Genomic DNA, 20734 nt, shown 5'->3' with positions numbered 1-20734 from the left:
ATTCTTTGCCGCATATTGTCCATTTCCGTGCTGCATTCCAAAAGCACATTTGTTACATTCTGTTCCATGAGAAACATCCTTTCACGCATATTGTGCATTTCAGTGCTGCACTCCATTACCTGCTGAATAATTATAGCAGCACTTGCACGTGAAAATATTGGCACACCATCCTCCTCCCCTAAAACCAACAAAAAAAAAGGCATTTACAACATTATTTTTCGATGAGGCCTATCTACATATGTTTTTTTGAATCAAGCTAGGGTGACACTGACCTGATGGGCTTCTCCTTTCCACCTCTTCGACATCTTCTATCACTCCTCCTTCTTCCACCACCTCCCCATCATCTTCAATCACTCCTCCTTCTTCCACCACTTCCCCATCATCTTGGACTCCTCCTTCATCCATCAATCCACCTTCTTTCAATTCGCCAAATTGTTCTTCCGCCACTTGCCCTTCATCTGCTATGACTTCTAAGTCCAAAATTACTTCTTCCTCCTCTCTTCCTTCCTCCTCTCTTCCTTCCTCCTCTCCTTCCACATCCTCCTCTCCTTCCACATCCTCCTCTCCTTCCACATCCTCTTCTCCTTCCACATCCTCTTCTCCTTCCACATCCTCCTCCTCCTCCACATGTTGAGATGGCAGATTTTGGCCTTGTCTGGCCCTCTCTGCCTCCTCCAAATGCTGGCGACTTCTTTCCCCTGAAATAAACCAAAAAAAATGTAGACTCATCAGCACACAGATATTGGAGAGCATAAATCGCACACATTGCTTAGAAGATGCTTTCATTTAGTTACTTTTATCTTTCACCAAACCTACATTTTGCAATTACTTCTATATGGCAAGCTCTGATCCTGCCCCTTTTTAGCAAAGTGACACACATGGATGTCCCCCCTAAACTGTATTTCTGGGAGACCCTACCAAAACCCATTTTTGATTTGTGGAGACACAGGTGCTCTGCATTGCAGATGTGAAAACATCTGCTTTATTACCACTGTTTTTAGAATGAATCCTGTTTGCCTTTCCCATTCTCATACTTTTTTTTTCTAGAACTAGCTTTTACACAATGTTTACAAACAAAGTTTTTGGCCAGTGAGCCATGTCCAGGTGTGTTGTTCCTGGAATAACCGAGCCTTTCTGATAAACTATGTGATGTTACGTTGTTTACTAAGAACACTGTTTGTAAATATGTAGTTATTTATGTCCTAAAAAATAAATGACAACATGTCTTTAAAATTACAAGCAGGCCAAGGAGGCAGATGGTGAAATATACATGGCAACACATTATTGCAGACAATCACCCACCCCCCCCCCCCCCAACCCCAATATATATTTACTTACTTTTACGCAGAATTTTAAGTATTTTCTTCATCTGATGTGGCTCCCTCAATTTTAAGTCTGACCATCGTTTCCTCAGCTGTTCCTTGGACCTGGTGATCCCAAACATCCTCTGCATTCTCCTCGCCACCTTGTCCATAATATGTGCCTTTCGGCGGTTAGGGGTCTTGTATGGCCCTAATTCACCATCATAGTCCTTCTTTCGCATGATGTAAACTAACTCCACCATTTCCTGGAACCGCATATTAGTGGCTTTATATCTTCTTTTCCTTGATCGGGACGTCCCTGCCTCTGTCCCTTCACTTGTGGCATGAGAGCATCGTGCCCGCTCGTGTGACATCGCCATCTTTCCTTTCCCACAGAGATTATGGGCGTGGAAAAGATGAATTCTTACGCCATGGGCGGAGAAGAGGGCGGCGTTTAATACATACGCGGAGTGTAGAGAATGCAAACAACGTGTTTACGTCCGTTACGCGGAGAATCTTCGAGCGCATCCAGAACATACACAGTTAACGCCATATTTCCTAAACTCATTGATTAGGGGCCTCGCAAAGGTGACGAGGGCGGGGTTTCATAAATACGCGGAGTGTTTAAAAGGTTTACGCCGTGATTACGCATCTTACGCGGTAATTAGGCGAGCGTGAGAAACGAGGAGCGAGAGACAGGAAGGTAAGGAAATTAAAAATGTGATCAGCAGAGGCCTTGAAAATGTAGACACATGGGATGGGGGTTTGGGCTGTTGGTTGCACCCTTTTTAAGCTATTCTGTCTATGGGGTACCACAATGTTATTTTGGTATCCAAATGCTTTTGGACACCTCACAAAATAGAGATGTGAACAATGCTGTACCTCATTGACAAGTTTTTGAATGGTGTATTCAGATCAGGCAAAGTATTGTTCAAGTGTTGGTTGTACAGAGGTCATTAGGAAGTGTCTTTTATGTCATCCATTGTCAGGGGCAGGAGATCTACACATGAAAGAGTGCCTAGATGAAAACTGTCATTTGTAAGCATTGTTTAATTTTATATATTTAAAATATTTACTGCAATGTGAACAATGGCTCTGCATCTAGCAAATCAATGTTTGGTACAAGCAATGCGGCCGAGCTGCCAATCATTGTTTAAACAAGAGAGACTGTGTTTGTAATTAGATATAGGTAATAAATTTGAAGACACATATTAGATCAAGGTCAACGCTGATCCTTTGGAATATTTATTTTTCTGTGGTTTATGTTTTTGTAATCTAGACTCAAAAAGAAATATAATTTGGGAAAAATTACAATGGACCTCCTACAAAGCAAGGAATCTATAGAGGCCTTACTTCAAAAATACCAGGACACGCCCATCCTGTGGAATTCAAAGCACTCTTTATATTGCAATAAAGAGGTACGAGCGGCAGCACTAGAAGAGCTAGCAAATTATATGCAAACTTGGGTGCCAGGATGCACTGCCAACATGGTGAAGGATAAACTTGCCAACCTCAGAAGCACATACAGGAGAGCATACAAAGCTAATAAAAGCCAAAAATCGGGAGCAGCAGCAAGACAAGCAAAGGAACCCAAACTGTGGTATTATAAACAGATGGCTTTTTTGCGGGACGAAATGGAAGGCAGGAAAACGATGTCCAGTCTTTCTTCCAACCTTTCCTCCATGCTACCTTCCAGCGGACCTTCCCCAGATGACCACAGCCCTGCAGAGTCGGAGGAAGAGGGCCTGGCTGACAGAGATGCAGATCTGCCACCCTTCGATGAGGAGGTATAGTAGTTTCCTCTATATTTATGGCGTAAAGAATTCTTGGTGGATTAATGATTAGATATTGTAAAAAAAAAACCAAGCTGGGAAAAAGCAAACAAAAAGGTGTACAGACAAATAGGTGTCAGGGATGACAACTGCAGGGGTCAGAAGTAGAGTGTATTCAAGTAATAATGAACAGAAAATACTAAACGAAAAACATGAAAATGAGTGTGGTTTTATTTAGCTAAATTGTAAAAAAATTCCTTTTTTTTCCACACAGGAAGAAGAGATCAGCCAGGAGGTGGCAGATCCTCAGGTGTCTGTCAGCCAGGAGGAGGCCGGGGTCAGTGGCAGCCAGGAGGAGGCCGGGGTCAGTGGCAGCCAGGAGGAGGCCGGGGTCAGTGGCAGCCAGGAGGAGGCTGGGCCCAGTGGCCTGCAGCAGGTCCACCCGGCCAGGAGAACCACCACCAGCCAGTCTTCTCCCCCCCAGGTGAGGCCATCAGGCCGAAGGAGGCAGTTGAGGCCTGTGGAGGAGGCAAGCCTCCGCATGATCCAGGAGGCAAGCGCCATCATGAGGGCCCCCCTCAACCCCACAGAGGCCTTCAGTGCCTCATTGGCCCATGATTTAAATGAAGGGGAGGAGGACCAGAGAAGACTGGCAAAGGCCCTGATGAACCAGGTCCTTTGGTGGATGCAGAGGGGCCTGCTGACCCCAGACACTGGGCTATGTGACCCGGCCCGGCTTGCGGAACACCATCCTCCTGCTGCCACATCAACCCCACCTGCAAGACCCCGTGTTCGATCCGCTGGAAGGCTGCCTGGAGGGAAGGCTGGAAAGAGGAGGAAACGTTGATTTTCTGCCTTCCATTTCCTTCCACATAAAGGACATCTTGTTTGTACTACCACAGTTTGGGTTCCTTTGTTTGTGTGCTGCTGCTTCATATTTTTGTGTTTGGCTCCTGAGGCTTGGAAGTTTATCCTTCACCATGTTGGAAATGCAAGTTTGCATATAGTTTGCTATCTATTCTAGTGCTGCCGTTCTTTTTATTTTTTGTGATGACATTTGCCTGAATAAAAGGCTTTTTGCTTTCATTTGAAAACATGTCTATTGTTTGATATACTGTGGGGATTATTAGGCAGCAAACCTTTAATAAATATACAATGGGTAATTTACAAAGGACACACTCCTTGGGGGGGGGGGACATTTGGTGTGCCAACATGGTTTAATATTCTCTAATGAAACACCAAAAAAAAAAAAAAAAATGAAAAAAACATGTAAAAAAAAAATAGTTTAAATGGTGACATAACTAGAAACAAAAAAAAAAAAAAAAAAATGCACATTCCTTTACAAAAATGACTACTCTAAATTATGGAGGACCACCAACCAAAACACACGTCTGGCATAGAAAACATTATTAAAGGATTACATCACAAGCAAGAAATGTGACATTTCAGTATGGGACAACTCTAATGAAATTGCATCAGCAAGAGAACGGGGTTATTCTAGCAAGAGAAGAATTAATAAAACGAGGCTTTAAAATGTGGTTTAGTGCGCCTTTTTAAGACATTGTTCTCTTGCTAGAATAAAAGGTTTCTAATGACGAATGTGCCATATCCCAAAGAAACGCAAGTTTTACCTGAACGAGCGCTCCCGTCTCCTCATTTGGACTGAGCATGCGCGGGGTTTTTGTACGCTGCTTTTGTGTACAGACGAGCGAACATGTCTGACGGACACGATTCCAGCAGACTGTTTTAAAGCAAGACCAGGAAACAGTTGTTCGTTGGAAAACGGTCTGGCCGACGATTGTTTGCTGGAATTCTGTACGTTACTGCCTACACACGAACGAACATGTCCGCTGAAACTGGTCCGCGGACCAGTTTCAGCAGACATGTTTGGTCGTGAGTACGAGGCCTAAGTCATCCAATTTTCTATCAAGGTAAGGCATTTCTCTAGTCCGAGATAATGATCCTTTTTTTTGCAGATGCGAAAATATAGTTGCGTGTCATCTGCATAAGAATGGTAAAGTAACTTCTGGTTGCTGATGATTTCAAAAAGAGGGCGGAGATAGATATTGAAAAGAACAGGTGACAGGGGATCCCTGGGGGACTCCGCATGACACTGTGCGTTTTTCAGAAGTGAAAGGGCCCAATTTTACTTGTTGGGTACATTGTCCTACGTCCCAATCTCTCAATTGCTAGGGTGTAGCAAGATGGCCACCGACCGGGCCTAGGCCCGAGCCAGGGGCTGTGCGGCTGAGTAAGGCCCTGTTGTATGAAGAGGAGGTTTTGGGGCGCAGATGGGAGACAGTGGCGATCATCCTGGGGCAAAAAAGGGGGTTTAGATAATGTTAAGTGGGGATGGCTGGTACGAGAGCGGCGCGCTGCTAGGCCGCGGCTGAAGCCGCGGACTTTCCTTAATGCGGTCGCCGCGATCGTGCCATGGAAATTTGTGTTGGCCGAGGTGAGATTTGCGGATGGTGGGAACAGGGGTGGAGAGGTGGCCGGGGGGATGTAGCGAACGTGGCTGGGGATTGTGAGGGGATACATACAGTTTCTTTGCTTCTTTTATATTTTTATATATTCATACAAATGGTAAAATATTTGCTGAGTACTTACATTTAAGACTCCCTGGGAGGAAGGCAAATTTTGCGCTTTGCCGGGAGCATGCAGTTTCAATTCTGACCTTGGAGATTTGTATATAGATAGAGATTTTATAATATGTTAGGACAGGGCTCAAAATTTCAAGTCCTGAGCTACTAGCCAGGCCTCAAGAGTTACTCGCCACCAATTGCCCCACCAAATTCATACACTGCCCTGCGCCTAATTGCACCCTTAAACACGCCCTCGTAGATTATCTCATGGAATGACAATGTTTTATGCAGAATCAAGTTACAAAATTAAATATTACCAACAACAACTTTAACAAAATGGGACAGGGCACTGGGGGCAGACCAGAGGGACAGGGCACTGGGGGCAGACCAAAAGGACAGGGCCCTGGGGGCAGACCAGAGGGACAGGGCACTAGAACTGGGTCTCTTCCCCATTCTCTTGCTGTCTCCTCTGCAACTCCCATCCATCCTCTCTCTCTCTCCCATTCATCTCATCATCAGGAGCCTGTGTGTGTGGCTCCACGCTTGCATGTCCCCACTTCCCCCTTTTATTCAGGCTGGCAGAGAGGAGAGGAGCTGCAGCACAGCGGGAGGAAGTACAATCCAGCGCTGAGATCCACACAACTGCACAGCCATTGACACCATAGCACAGCGCACACTGACAGCGCACAGCACACATTGAGACCAGTCTGTTCACAGTGCTCAGGCTAAACTGTTGGACACTTACATAGAGCACAAGGAGAAGAAAACTGTACAAACTGGAAGGCTGCCGCTCTCATGTCAGGGCAACTTTCAGTGAGCGCTGCACCGGAGTGGTAATTTTTGCAATCCTCCACCTCACTCATTACTTTCTGCTCTCCAGCTACATTGGTCGGGGCCCGGGGGAGGGGGGCAGGCTCAGAGAGGTCATACTGTTAGGTCCCATGGCTTAATGTGAATTGTAAGTAGAGCACCTGTGTACTGCTCTCCCTGTGCGCGGCTCAACAGACTACTTTTCCCGAGCATGCACCTTTCCTCTTCGGCCGCCAATCTCATCGGGACTCTTAGGCACGGATTGGAGGGAGATTGGTCATGTAGCCCTGTCATCACTCGCCCCCAGCTTAAATCCACTCGCCAAATGCTAGTAGGCGAGTGGAAATTTTGAGGGCTGTGTTAGGATGTGCATTGTGTATATGTTCTCTTTTATATTTCCTATGCAGGTTGTTCTGGACCCACCTACTATAAACACTGCGGAGAATGGGCAGCACAGATAGATAGGGCTGTGTATGTGTGTATTGTCTTATGTTATTAAAATTACTAATATTGTAATTTAATGTTTTAAATTATGTTCTCTCTTTTTCCTACTTTTCTATACTTTTTAGCAGGTATCAGGCTGGCATTCAGGCTTGAATGCCTTAGGACACTGGGGACAGTGTCATTTCAAGTGGGGGGAGTATGTAGCGCCCCCTTACTTTCAGTATGGGCACTACGCTAAAGTTAGTGAGGAATGGGAGAGTTATTTTGCTCCCATTCATAATTTGTTAAATTTGGGCTGCTGTCATTCCTTTTCCCCAGCAGCCAATTAGAGGAGTTTTCCCTCGTGGGGCATGCTGGGGGAGAGTATATCTGTGGCAGATGCCATTTTTGTTTGTTCTTCGCGGGTTCCAGGTTCCAGGTGCGGCACCCACCTTTAGGGTGTGCGCATCCAACGGACCCCGGCGATATGGCCTACCAAGCCCCGGGGTTGCATGGTACGTGGAGCTCCATGTTGCTGAAAGTGGCCCCAGTGACTTGCTGGGTCCCCGGCTCTATTGAAGGCATCCCAAGCTATGTGCTGCGCAGTGGGGGATCGGCTCAAGGAAAACCCAGAGGCAGGTTATTTGAGGGGCTTGAACGAACCATCGGGGATCTGGTGACCGGGACATTGACAGGTACACTTTAGCTGTCACCTTCTCATCTAAGTATTAGGCCTGTGGCAGAGGTCCCTAGAGCCAGGTCTGTGGCAGAGACCTGTTCCTCCCAGCAACCTTAAAGTGGCGCTTCGGCTGCCAGGCTCGTGGCAGGAGTCTGTCCAGTGGCACTTCACCCACTCTGGCTAGAGTGGCGACGAACTGTATCTACTACTACTTAGAGTAGGATTGCTCTTTCTCATATCCAGGCCTGATACTGCAAAGTTCTCTATTGCTTCATCAACCTTTTCTCTCTACCTCATGTTGATGTTGGTCATGCTGGGCCGAGAATAAAGCATTCAGAAAACCTTAATTTATTGTCTGGACATTCGCTCACTAATCTACTCATCAACTTCACCCCTAGACAACAGTAAGAGGTAACTTAATATGCCAATCCCAACAACAACCAGCGGCTCCTGAGGGGGTAGCGCTACACACCTTTTACATGTGAGTGTATTTTATTATGATCAGTATTAAACTGCTTTCAGTCTGCACTCAAAGACACCCACCCGTTCAGTCTGTTTGAGTAGAACAGAGGAAGTTACTGCAATGGTCTGCCATTTATCCAGATAACAGAACCAGGGAAGAAAGTACGAAGATGATCGTTAAAATCTTCTCCATGCATTATACATAATTGATTTGGAGAGGATACTATTTTATCTTTAAGCCTTGTTTACGCAAGCAGCTGAGGCGGTTGGTTGGTAAAATCATGCAGTTGAGCTGCAGGTTTTACCACCCCATGACTGCTCACCTAAAAGATAACAACTGACTGAGGTCTCTCACTAAGGCCCTGCTGCTTTGCTTTGCAGCAAAAAGTATACCCCATGTGGCATTCTGTGGGCAGTACCACCACCAAATGTGACTCATTCAAAGGAACTGGGCCATGCTATAACTGCAAGCCAAACACATTGCATAGCTCCCTGATTTCGAGGGACTATCCCTGATTTGCTGATAGATGTCCCTCATTCCCATGTCAAAAAGTTTGGAGGTATGGTTTTGTACAAGGGTTGCAGCATTTACATTCTGCTTAAAGCGGTAGTAAACCTGCAGTTTTTTTTTTTAAACCTGAAAAGCAAAAGCCATAATGAGCTAGTATGCACCGCATACTAGCTCATTATGAAATACTTACCTCAGAATGAGATGAGAGGAACTTACCTGGTCCACGCCGAGGGAGATGTCATCTTTCCTCGGCGTGTCTTCCGGGTATCGCCGCTCCAGCGCTGTGATTGGCTGGAGCGGCGATGTTGTCACTCCCGCGCATGCACGTGGGAGACTTCTCCCCGGCAAGGTCCGGCGGCTGCTGGGCCTTTAGCCGAGGATCTCCGCTGCGCATGCGCCACTGATATCAGCGGCGCATTGCGGGGGGAATATCTCCTAAACCTTACAGGTTTAGGAGATGTTCTTTATACCTACAGGTAAGCCTTATTATGAAATACTTACCTCAGAATGAGATGAGAGGAACTTACCTGGTCCACGCCGAGGGAGATGTCATCTTTCCTCGGCGTGTCTTCCGGGTATCGCCGCTCCAGCGCTGTGATTGGCTGGAGCGGCGATGTTGTCACTCCCGCGCATGCACGTGGGAGACTTCTCCCCGGCAAGGTCCGGCGGCTGCTGGGCCTTTAGCCGAGGATCTCCGCTGCGCATGCGCCACTGATGTCAGCGGCGCATTGCGGGGGGAATATCTCCTAAACCTTACATGTTTAGGAGATGTTCTTTATACCTACAGGTAAGCCTTATTATAGGCTTACCTGTAGGTTTAAGTGGTAGTACAGAGTATACTACCACTTTAACAAAAGTAGACAGCAGTATCTCCTCCTGAATGTCTGTTAAATTTGCCACTTAGATGTATACATAAGTTTAAATGATCTTTATCAAAGACTTCTCTGTCTACAGCTAAACAAAGATAAAACTCAATGGATCTCATGGCAGGATCATCTGGTAATAAAACGTATGCCTTGTACACACGATCGGAATTTCTGATGAAAAAAGTCAGACAGAATTTTTTCATTGAATATACCGACCGTGTGTAGGCCCCATCGGACTTTTTTCCATCTGAGTTTAGAAGTAGAACATGTTTTATTTTTTTTCCCATGGAAAAAAATCCTATCGAAAATTCCGATCATCTGTGTGGAACTCCGTCGGAGAAAAAAACATGCATGCTCAGAATCTAGTTGACGCATGCTTGGAGGCATTGAACTTAATTTTTCTCGGCTCGTCGTAGTGTTTTACGTCACCGCGTTTTGGACGGTCGGAATTTGGTCTGACAGTGTGTATGCAAGACAGCTTGAACGGAAATCCGACGGAAAATTCCAACGGATTTTATCCCACTGGAAAATCCGATCGTGTGTACAGGGCATAAGATGGGGGGATTAGACTCAGAAAGACAAAAACTACTGTGTTGATTTTGGTTCATGTCTGTTCTATAAATAAATTATTGCCATATTATGTGCCCGGCCCCGTTGTTAATCTCCAAAAATCTTCTTACCTGTTAATTCCACATGCTTTTCTTCACTCGGGTTCTGGAGAGAATTGTACAGGATTTGAGCCGTACAGATGACAACATCATTTTCTTTTACAACACGTGCAAAGAAGCCCTTCTCATCTGTATCACCACTTATGGGAATAATTTTGTACTTGTCCTTAAGGTGCGGATGAAACTCCTTTCTGTAATGCTGTTGTACAAGATGCACCTAGCAGATTGGGGGGGAGAAGTCACCATTAGAACCACCAAGATATAATCATCTGTGATTTCAGTCTATCATTTCCATCTCTGCTGGCCTGATGTCTCCCGATCGCTCTAAAAGCCGCCCGCCCGAGCGGGGATGTGGCGCGGCGGTATTGTAATTCCCACCTTCTGGAGCTTGCAGCGCCTATGATGGACGTCGCACATCCCGCGGTCCCTGCATTGGACCAGTGGGACGTCCATCATAGGCGTTGCAGGCTCCAGAAGGCGGGACCTGCTATCGCATTCGGCAGGACTCGGCGCGGCGGCACTCGGCCGCACTCAGGATCAGATAGGTCCAGATGCCCGCTGCTCGGGGCTAACGATGGCGAGCTAAATGCCCGAGACTCGGGGCTTTACGGGGACACATTCGGGGCTCCAGCCCCCTAAGCCCGGGTCTCCCGACGCCCCTGTGTACCATACAATACAGAATGTGAAATCATAGTTACCTTGTTCACAATCAGGGCTACTTTGGCATTGGGTACTATTTGCAGGTGCCTCATTGCAACGTACATGGCTGCTCTCGTTTTTCCAGCCCCTGTTGGGAGCCAGATGATGACATTCTTGCCCTCCAAAGCTGGAGTAATGACTTCCCACTGGTAGCTCCGCAGCTCCATCTCTAAAATAAAGCTATAATCAGGAAAATGTATGGTAGCATCAAAGACAATCAAATGATACAACTTTTCTTTCTATGGAAAGTAGTGGACAATAGTGAGCTTTTTATTTTCATCTCACTGATTAAAAACAGACCCTCTGCAATAATGACTGGTAGTCAGAGTCATGTGATCTAGTGCCTAAGCAAGGATCTGAGGAACAACAGATTTTTCTCATTCGTGGCAAGAAAGAGAAACTTTTTCTTTTAAATAATAATACAGTAAAACCTTGGTTTGCGAGCATAATTTGTTCCAGAAACATGCTTGTAATCCAAAGCACTTGTATATTAAAGCATTTATTTTTTTGCAGGGTATAAAAGAGAAGAGAGGCACCTCTAAATGTAGCAATAAGTTGCTAAATGTTGTACCTTCATTAAATGTAACCATATTGCTACACTTAGAGGGTCCTTTCACACTAGCGGACCGTTCGTCCGCTCATTACAAGTCCGTTAACAGACTTGTAATGAATCCCTATGGGAACGCGTCCGTTAGCGGATGGAGCATCCGCTAGCGTCCGCGTCAGTCGGGATCCGCTTTTCCAAACGGAAGAAACCCTATTTTTCTTCCGTTCGGGGACAGCGGAGCAGAGACAGGCCGCCCTATCCGCCGACAGCTGAGCAGGGATCCCCGCGGACACACGGAGCGGACCCAGAAACGGTCCGCTCCGTGTGAAAGAGCCCAGAGGCTCCTCTCTTCTCTTTTATACTCAGTGATATGACGCTACTCTTATATCAAGACATCGCTTGTATATCAAGGCAAAATTTATTAAAACCTTTTGCTTGTCTTGCAAAACGCTCTCAAACCAAGTTACTCTCAAACCAAAGTTTTACTGTAATATGATTTGGTCATGCTGGTGTAATTTGCTGATTTATGTGAAGTATAAAGGAAAGGCCAATGTGTTCTTCAGATTTTACCAATCATTATGTTCAGGAGGACGTTGCTTACTAATTACTGATGAAAATAATTCTCTTTTTCCAGCTGCTCCTAATCCTAGTCTATCTATTTTCAGCGGCTCCTAATGGCTTCTAAGCTACAATATGTTATGCCGCGTACACACGACCGTTTTTCTGGTTCTAAAAAAAGAAGTTTTTTTTGTGTCATTAAAAACAATCGTGTGTGGGCTTCAGAGAATTTTCGGGGTTTTAAAAAATGGGCCAAAAAAAATTAGAACATGCTTTATTTTTTCACAACGTTTTTAACGTTGTCGTTTTTAACGTTGTAAAAAATGGTCGTGTGTGGGCTTTAACGACGTGAAAAAGTCGTGCATGCTCAGAAGCAAGTTATGAGACGGGAGCGCTCGTTCTAGTAAAACTACCGTTCGTAATGGAGTAAGCACATTCATCACGCTGTAACAGACAGAAAAGAGCGAATCGTCTTTTACTAACACAAAATCAGCTATAGCAGCCCAAAGGGTGGCGTCATCCGAATAGAACTTCCCCTTTATAGTGCCGTCGTACGTCACCGCGCTTTGCTAGAGCATTTTTTTTTTTCGCGATCGTGTGTAGGCAAGGCCGTTTTAATGATGTGGGTTGGGGTTGAAAAAAAAAAGTTGTTTTTTCTAGACCCTTAAAAACATCATTTTTTAGAACCCGAAAAGAGGACGTGTGTATTAGGCCTGATTCACACCTCTGTGTTTTTGGTGTTTTTTGCAGAAACACACTGCAGTCCACTTAACATAGTTTCTATGCCTTTTTCAGCCGATGCATTGTTGGAAAGGGTCAGGGAATTTTGTTAAATGCAAAACATTAAGGCCTGGATTACGCCGACGTATCTACAGATATGCCGCCTAAGTGTCAATGTGCGCCGTGCCCATAGAACTAGATACGCCTGAAAATAGGCTTCCTCCGACCGACGTAACTTTCCTACACCGGCGTATCTTGGGCGCATATTTACGCTGGCCGCCTCATTGCAAATATGCAAATGAGGGAGATACAGCGATTCACGAATGTACTTGCGCCCGGCGCATAATATACGCATAATATAGGCGGTTTGCGTAAGGCTTACATCCGGCGTATAGTTAAGCCACATAAAGCAGGTGTAAGTCATGTTAAGGTATGGACCAGGGAACAGCCATCGTATTTTACGTTGTTTACTTAGTAGTACGTGAATGGGGCTGGGCGTAGGTTACGTTCACGTCGTAGGCATTGAGCCGTTGTATCTTAGGGAGTATATTTAACGTGATTCTGAGCATGCGCGCGCATGCGCCGTTCATTCGGACCATCATTTGCATGGGGTCACACTTCATTTAAATGGATCACGCCCACCTTCCACCTACTTTGAATTAGGCGGGCTTACGCCGACGAATTTACGTTACGCCGGCGCAACGTTGGGAGCCACACACGGCCAAAGTCCTTGCTTTCCCCGAACCGGGCTCTCCGCCCCTTGGTTCGGGTGGAATGCGCACGCGCGGCAGCGTCAACCACGCACCCGCGCTGTGCGGAGGTACTGACCTGTGACGTCAGATGCCGCCCCTCGGCGGCGATTCTGGCGTCCCTGTGTTGGGGAGCTCATTCATAAGGGCTTTGCCCGTGAGTGAGCATGGCAGATTCCCTCGTGGTTCCTATATGCGATGCGGGTCTGCACTCTTGACATTTCAGGACTGGGGACTCCCACAGGTATGAATTCTTCTGGTATCGAAGAGCGTCTCTGATACTTTTTGTTCAATTACCCATTGTAACTTAATTCCTTTTGCATTAACAGACTTCCTTCTATTGGGCAGTTCCTTGCAATGATGGACTCTATATCATTCTTTACCCATGATGCCATCCTAGCCAGAAGTACCTTGAGATGCCCCCACCTCCTACCTGTCTTTTGGCCTCCGCATCTCAGTGAACCACCATTGATGGTTGGCACCCACACCACTTTTTTAATACTCGGTGAGCCCTCTTGGGTCAGATTGTGTTCAGCCAATTTTGGTTTTGGGTATCTACTCTGTTCTTTCTTCTCCTTGGTTTTCCCCATTCCCCCCTCTCCTCCATCTCCCCTCTCCTCCCCCTCCTTTTCTTTCTCCCCCTTCTTTTTCACTCCCCCCGTTCCCTTTCTCCCCTGCCCCCCCCCTCTTTTTACTTCGTCCCCTATTCTCCCCCTTTCCCAGCTTTCTTTGCCCCCCCCTCCTTCCCCCTTCCCCTCCTTTGTGCTCTCCTCTCTGTTCTTTTTCTTGCCCCCTTTCTTCCCCCTCTCCCTTTTCACTTCCCTTCTCCCCCGCCTCTCTCTTCCTTACTCACGGGTGTCCTTTTCCACTTATATGCTGCTCCTTAAATGACTTTATCCATTCTATGCCTCCATCTAGAGTTTCCGCTTTCTTTCCCCCTCGTCCGCCGCGGGGGGGCCTGTTTTACCTTGGCGGCTTGACGCCACACATGACCACCAAAATAGTGGGTAAGCTTTCTAACTTTGTATAATCCTTTTCTATTGTAATTTTATGGCCATTGTTTAATTATTTTGTTTATCAATTACTCATTATACTGTTTTCTTTATAGATTGGTCCTCCTGAGGAAGCGGGTGTTACCGCGAAACTAGTCGAGACAGACCAGTCTATATGTTTGTAACAACAGATTTTGCCCATGGGTATCCCTGAGGTTCTGTTTTTCAATTTTTAATCATGTATTCTTTGCTTATTTTATGTTTATTCAATAAATTATCATTTATTTTACATGTATGTGATTCCTACTAAGTACCGAGATAGTCCATTAATTTTTTGTTGGAGGACCAGCATCGGCCACTGTCCCCTGTCCCTTGTCCCCACCCCCTTCATTCTAATGTGACAAGAAGCTAAAAACTCACACAGGGCCAGGCCATGCTACAGAGCATAAGTATACACACCCCCTGGCTTGGTATAGGAAAAAGTATACACAGCCCCTGCCCTGGTATGGAGCATAGGTGTACATACCCCCTACCTTGGTATGCAGTATAAGTATACTGTATACACCCCCTGGCTTGGTATGTGGCAGAGGTATAGGCACCAACTGCCTTCTTATAGGGTACAGGAAGACAGTATATAGACCCTGCCTTGGTATGGGGAACAGGTATACACACCCCCTGCCATGGTATGAGGCGTGGGTATACACACACCCCCTGCCTTGGTAGGGGATACAGAGATAAACACTCTCTGCCTTGGTATTGAGCACAGTAATTTCACCTCTACCTTGGTAAGAAGCACAATATATACACTCCCTGCCTTGGTATGGGACACAGGTATACGCACCCCCGGCCTTGGTATGGAGTGCAAGTATACATACCCCTTGCCTTGGTATGGAGTACATGTAAATACCCCCCCTTCCTTAGTATGGGGCACATGTATATACACCTCCTGCCTTGGTATGGAGCACAGGTATATACACCCCCCTGCCTTGGTATGGAGGACAGGTATACACACCCTGTGCCTTGGTATGGAGCACAGGTATACACACCCTGTGCCTTGGTATGGAGCACGGGTATATACACTCTCTGCCTTGGTACGGGGCTCAGGTATATACACCCCCTGCCTTGATATGGGTTAAAGGTATATACACCCCCCGCCTTGGTATGGAGTACGGGTATATACACCCCCTGCCTTGGTATGGAGCACGAGTATATACACCCATACCTCCCAACTGTCCCTGATTTCGAGGGATTGTCCCTGATTTGGAACATTGTCCCTCTGTCCCTCATTCTCCTCATGTGTCCCTCATTTTGGTCTGATTTATTGAGTTGTATATAAAATGCACTTTTTATCTATCAAAAAGTGTTTCCCAGTGCTAAACCTTTCATCTGATTTCTAAATTGCTGCATTTGTAAATTCCAAAAGCCAATATAAAGAAATAGTAGTGGAAAAAAAAGCACTTGTGGGTTTAACCAATCTTATTTTTTTGTACAATTCTCCTTTAAGGGGGCGTGGCAAGGGGTGTGTCCTATGCCTACATACTTTTGCTGATAGGTGTCCCTCATTCCCATCTGAGAAAGTTGAGAGGTATGTATACACCCCTTGCCTTGGTATGGAGCACAAGTATATACATCCCCTGCCTTGGTATGGACCGCAGGTATATACACCCCCTGTCCTGATATGGGGCACAGGTATATACACCCTTTTTCTTGATATGGCACACATGTATATACACCATTTTCCTTGGTATGGAGCACATGTATATACACCCCCTGCCTTGGTATAGAGCACATGTGTATACACCCCCTGTCTTGGTATAGAGCACATGTATATATACCCCCTGCCTTGGTATAGAGCACAGGTATATACACCCCTTGTCTTGATATGGGGCACAGGTATATACACCACCTGCCTTGGGATGGAGCACAGGTATATACACCCTTTGCCTTGGTATGGAACACAGGTATATACACCCCCCTGCCTTATTATGGAGCACAGGTATATACACCCCCTGTCCTGATATGGAGCACAGGTATTTACACCCCCTGCCTTGGTATGGAGCACAGGTATTTACACCCCCTGCCTTGGTATAGAGCACAGGTATATACACCCCCTGCCTTGGTATGGAGTACAGATATATACACCCCCTGTCTTGGTATGAAGCACAGGTATATACACCCCCTGCCTTGGTATGGAGTACAGATATATACACCCCCTGCCTTGGTATGGAGCACAGGTATACAGGCACAGGTTGGAGGAAAACACAGCATACTTTGGTCATAGTCAATGTACAGATGTATTTGTTACAACTCACCTGACCTCAGTGTAGTGTTCTCCAGTTCTTTATTCCTCAGAAAGACACAAGTCCCTGTCACACAGCTCAGTCCTCAGTCACACTGGATCTCACACTTCTACTGTCAGGCTTTTTAATGCAGACTAGTTTCCTTTTTATCTAAATGGAAAGTGCAACAAAGGTTTCCTTCAGGGTTTCTGTGAAGTCCAACAGACGTGCCTCAAATAAACGACTCGTGGCTGCTGTGACACGAAGGAGATCTCCCTGGATCACCCCTTCCTAGTCACAAGCTAGAAGTGAAACTGAAATTGGGACTTTCCATCTTTTCTGGAGAAACAATACAATGGATAATATTTATGTAACATATGAATGAGGTGATTTACCAGATATGCCACAAAACAATCACTTTCAGCGCTAAGACCACAGCTGGATAGGACTATGTGACAAATTAAAATGCTTGGCGAATGCAGCCCTCTGAGAAAGGGGTGTGCCCCCGAAACATGTTAGCTTGGCAATATAGTGGGATGCAATTGGAGAGCATACATATCCTGCACACTATGGCATTTTGAGGCCCATGGGCTTTTAATAGTTGCACTCTTTTGAATACTGTATATATTTTTTATCTATTTGATTCACTAAAATACATTTTTGATAATGCACTAGGTGCTTGTACATTCCTGTTTCTTTGATATTCCAGATATGATTAATAACTTAAAGGGGTTCTAAAGGTTTGTTTTTATATTCTAAATAGGTTCATTTAAGCTAGCGCATTGTTGGGTCACTTACCTTTTCCTTTGATTTCCCTTCTAAATGTTCTTTTTCTTTGTCTGAATTCCTCACTTCCTGTATCTCCTAAGTAAGCTTGCACCCATCATCCGAGCCGTTCTGGCTGGGGGTTAGTTAGTGTGCTCACCCCCTTCCCTTTGGGATGTAGCGAGCACACTGACTAACCCCCATCCAGAACGGCTCGGATGATGGGGGCAAGTGAGGATATCAGACAAAGAAAAAAAAACATTTAAATAAAAGGAAAAGGTAAGTGAACCAACAACACACTAGCCTAAAGGAACCTATTTAAAAAATAAAAAACAAACCTTTAAGACCCTTTTAAGCCCCGGAAGGATTTGCCCCTTTAATGACCAGGCCATTTTTTAAGATACGGCACTGCGTCACTTTAACTGACAATTGTGCGGTTGTACGACACTGTACCCAAACAAAATTGATGTCCTTTTTTTACCCCACAAATAGAGCTTTCTTTTGGTGGTATTTAACCACTTGCTTACTGGGCACATATACCCCCTTCCTGACCAGAGGACTTTTTGCAATTCGGCACTGCGTCGATTTAACTGACAATTGCGCGGTCGTGCGACGTGGCTCCCAAACAAAATTGGCGTCCTTTTTTCCCCACAAATAGAGCTTTCTTTTGGTGGTATTTGATCACCTCTGCGGTTTTTATTTTTTGCGCAATAAACAAAAATAGAGCGACAATTTTGAAAAAAAAATAATATTTTTTACTTGTTGCTGTAATAAATAGCTAAATTTTTTTTTTACTTTTTTTTCCCTCAGTCTAGGCCGATACGTATTCTACATATTTTTGGTAAAAAAAAAAAAAAAAATCGCAATAAGCGACTGGTTTGCGCAAAAGTTTTAGCGCCTACAAAATAGGGGACAGAATTTTTTTTTTTTTAATTTTTAATTTTTTTACTAGTAATGGCGGCGATCTGCGATTTTTATCGGTACTGCGACATTATGGCGGACACATCGGACACTTTTGATACATTTTTGGCACCATTCACATTTATACTGCGATCAGTGCTATAAATATGCACTAATTACTGTATAAATGTGACTGGCATTGAAGGGGTTAACACTAGGGGGTCAGGGAGGGGTTAAATGTGTACCTTAGTGAGTGTTACTAACTGTGGGGGAAGGGGGGTGACTGGGGAAGGTGACCGATCTGTGTCCCTATGTACAAGAGACACAGATCGGTCTCCTCTCTCCCTGACAGGACGTGGATCTGTGTGTTTACACACACAGATCCACGTCCTTGTCTCTGTAACCGCCGATCGCGGGAGCTTGTTGGACATCGCGGCCGCCAGGCACGCGCATCTGCATTCCAATGATGCGGCGGGCGCGCGCCCCCCAGTGGCCAGGAGAAGAGGATGCCGTAAAAACACGGCGGCTCAGAGATTTAGAACCACCCTGCGGCCGTATAAAGTCATACGGCCGTCGGGAAGTGGTTAATCACCTCTACGGTTTTTATTTCTTGCGCTATAAAAAAAAAAGAGAAACAATTTTGAAAATAATGCTATAATAAATATCCCCCCAAAAAATATAAAAACTAATTTCTCTTATCGTCCATGGACGGACACAGTCTTCTCAAGTCTTGACAAGTGGGTTATGTTCCTGTTCACAGGAGAGGACTAGGCAGAAACATGTTAGATATTTAAATACATGTTACTTTAACAGAGTTGAACAGCCCAGGGGGCGGTCCCTCCGGACATAACCCTCCTCCCTGCAGCATGCAGCCTCAGTTTTTTTTCCTGCTTAGCAAAGAAGAACGGACGTATGGCTCCATTTGGGCACAGCGCCCTGAGGAAATTTTTCTTTCTATTTTATTTTATTTTGTTTTCTTTGAGAATCTTCTATCAACTGTCAGCTGAGAGACAGGCTGGATATTATAGATCCTTGTAGTCTCCTCAGTCCGGCCTGCGTGCCTGAGCTCACCATTGCAAAGAGGCTTGGTCTGCCACAACATACCCCATGACTCCTGGGGTGGCCGATGAGCTTTTGCTTCAGGGTCCACATATGACTGGGCTGTGGTGTTGTCATACTCACAGTGGACCGGGCCGACAGCTACTCCAACGCGGTTGTATGCCTGTCAGGAATGTGTCAGTGGGTCCTCGTATGGACAGGTAAGTATAGTCCTTCCCACTTTGGCGGGTCGGTACAGCTGGGCATTCCTGGGGTGCGGGGGTTTCTCCTATCCTCCCTTCCCTGCTCTCTGTCATTTTTTCCTCTGCTGCTATGCTATTGCTGCTGCCGGGGTGGACCCGTGGGGGGGGCTCCTCACCAGGGGACTGTGGGGTGTCTTAACCTGCTGTTTTTTTTTTTGTTGTGGCCGCGCTATGGTGCAGCTAGCTATTGCGGTTGGCCATTTTACTGTGGCCGTGTCTTGCTCTATCTGAGGCGTCCGGCGGCCATCTTGGAGGCGGTTTTGGCCTCTAGTGCTAACTTCTACGGCGCGCAACACGGGTCTCCTCACCGTTACCTCACAGCTTTACCTCACAGCTTTTTCCTCTTACAACACGCTGTGTACTGAGGGCGGGCAGCAGCGCTGAACAGTCTCCTCCTGTGGTTGGTGAGTCCCCTGGGTAACCCCCTGGTCAGTGCAGCAGGAGGGTGGGCTTTTATTCAGGTCTGAATAGGTCCCTGAGAGCTGTCTGGATGGAGTCAGAATCTGGTTCTTCTTCCCCAAACATGCCTGAGGTGGCACTTTGTCGGCAGTCCTTGAATCATTTGTTGCCAGGGTGGAAGCGGCGTGTGGTCGTAAGGGGGGTAAAAAGCACCCCCTCCCCCCTCCATCCCCTGGGGAATTTTCTGACTCAGACCAGGACCTGGCTGCGGCTCAGGTCCCTGGTTCTGTGTCGTCTGAGGATGTGGACCAGGACCTTCCTTGTGAGGAAGACTCATTATCCAGGTCAGTACAGGACAGGGCACTTGTCAGTGCACTTATCAATGCTGTAAGGGACTCCCTTAAGTTGGATAGTGCTACTGGGGCATCCTCTGAGGCATCGGTCTTTTTTGGGTCACACAAATCAGACCGCTCTGTGAAGGTTTTTCCTTATGTTTCCTTCTTTGACAAATTCATTGATAATGAATGGTAAAAGCCGCAGAAGGCTTTTGTAGTTCCTCAGCACCTGGCGGTTCGATACCCCTTTGAGGAGAGCCTCTTGAAAAAATGGGCCTCTCATCCGGTAGTGGACCCCCGGTTGCCAGGTTAAAGAAGGTGACCACTCTCCCTATAGAAGGGACCCTTGCCTTCAAGGACCAGACTGATAGGAGGTCCGACGCACTGACCTGCTCCATGTTTACCATGCTGGG

The 20734-nt window shown here is 46.1% G+C and overlaps 1 protein-coding gene across 3 annotated transcripts in view; it reads right to left on the bottom strand.

The window, feature by feature from the left end:
* Positions 1–16779, bottom strand: part of LOC120918555 (probable ATP-dependent RNA helicase DHX58) — a 140895-nt gene extending 124116 nt beyond the window's left edge. The window contains exons 1-3 of one of the 3 annotated variants that reach the window (XM_040330193.1): positions 16655–16779; positions 10776–10956; positions 10090–10294 (exon numbers count right to left, since the gene is read on the bottom strand). In XM_040330193.1, the coding sequence (XP_040186127.1) occupies positions 10090–10294; positions 10776–10943 (373 nt within the window). In that variant the 5' untranslated portion in view covers positions 10944–10956; positions 16655–16779. The remainder of the gene's footprint in view (positions 1–10089; positions 10295–10775; positions 10957–16654) is intronic. The other 2 variants (XM_040330192.1, XM_040330194.1) reach the window with 2 other exon arrangements.
* Between the last annotated feature and the right edge of the window lie 3955 nt (positions 16780–20734).

Source organism: Rana temporaria, chromosome 12, assembly GCF_905171775.1.
Source record: "Rana temporaria chromosome 12, aRanTem1.1, whole genome shotgun sequence".
Taxonomy (NCBI): Eukaryota; Metazoa; Chordata; class Amphibia; order Anura; family Ranidae; genus Rana; species Rana temporaria.
Note: the sequence above shows the minus strand (reverse complement) of the source record. Positions and strands in the feature narration are given on the sequence as shown.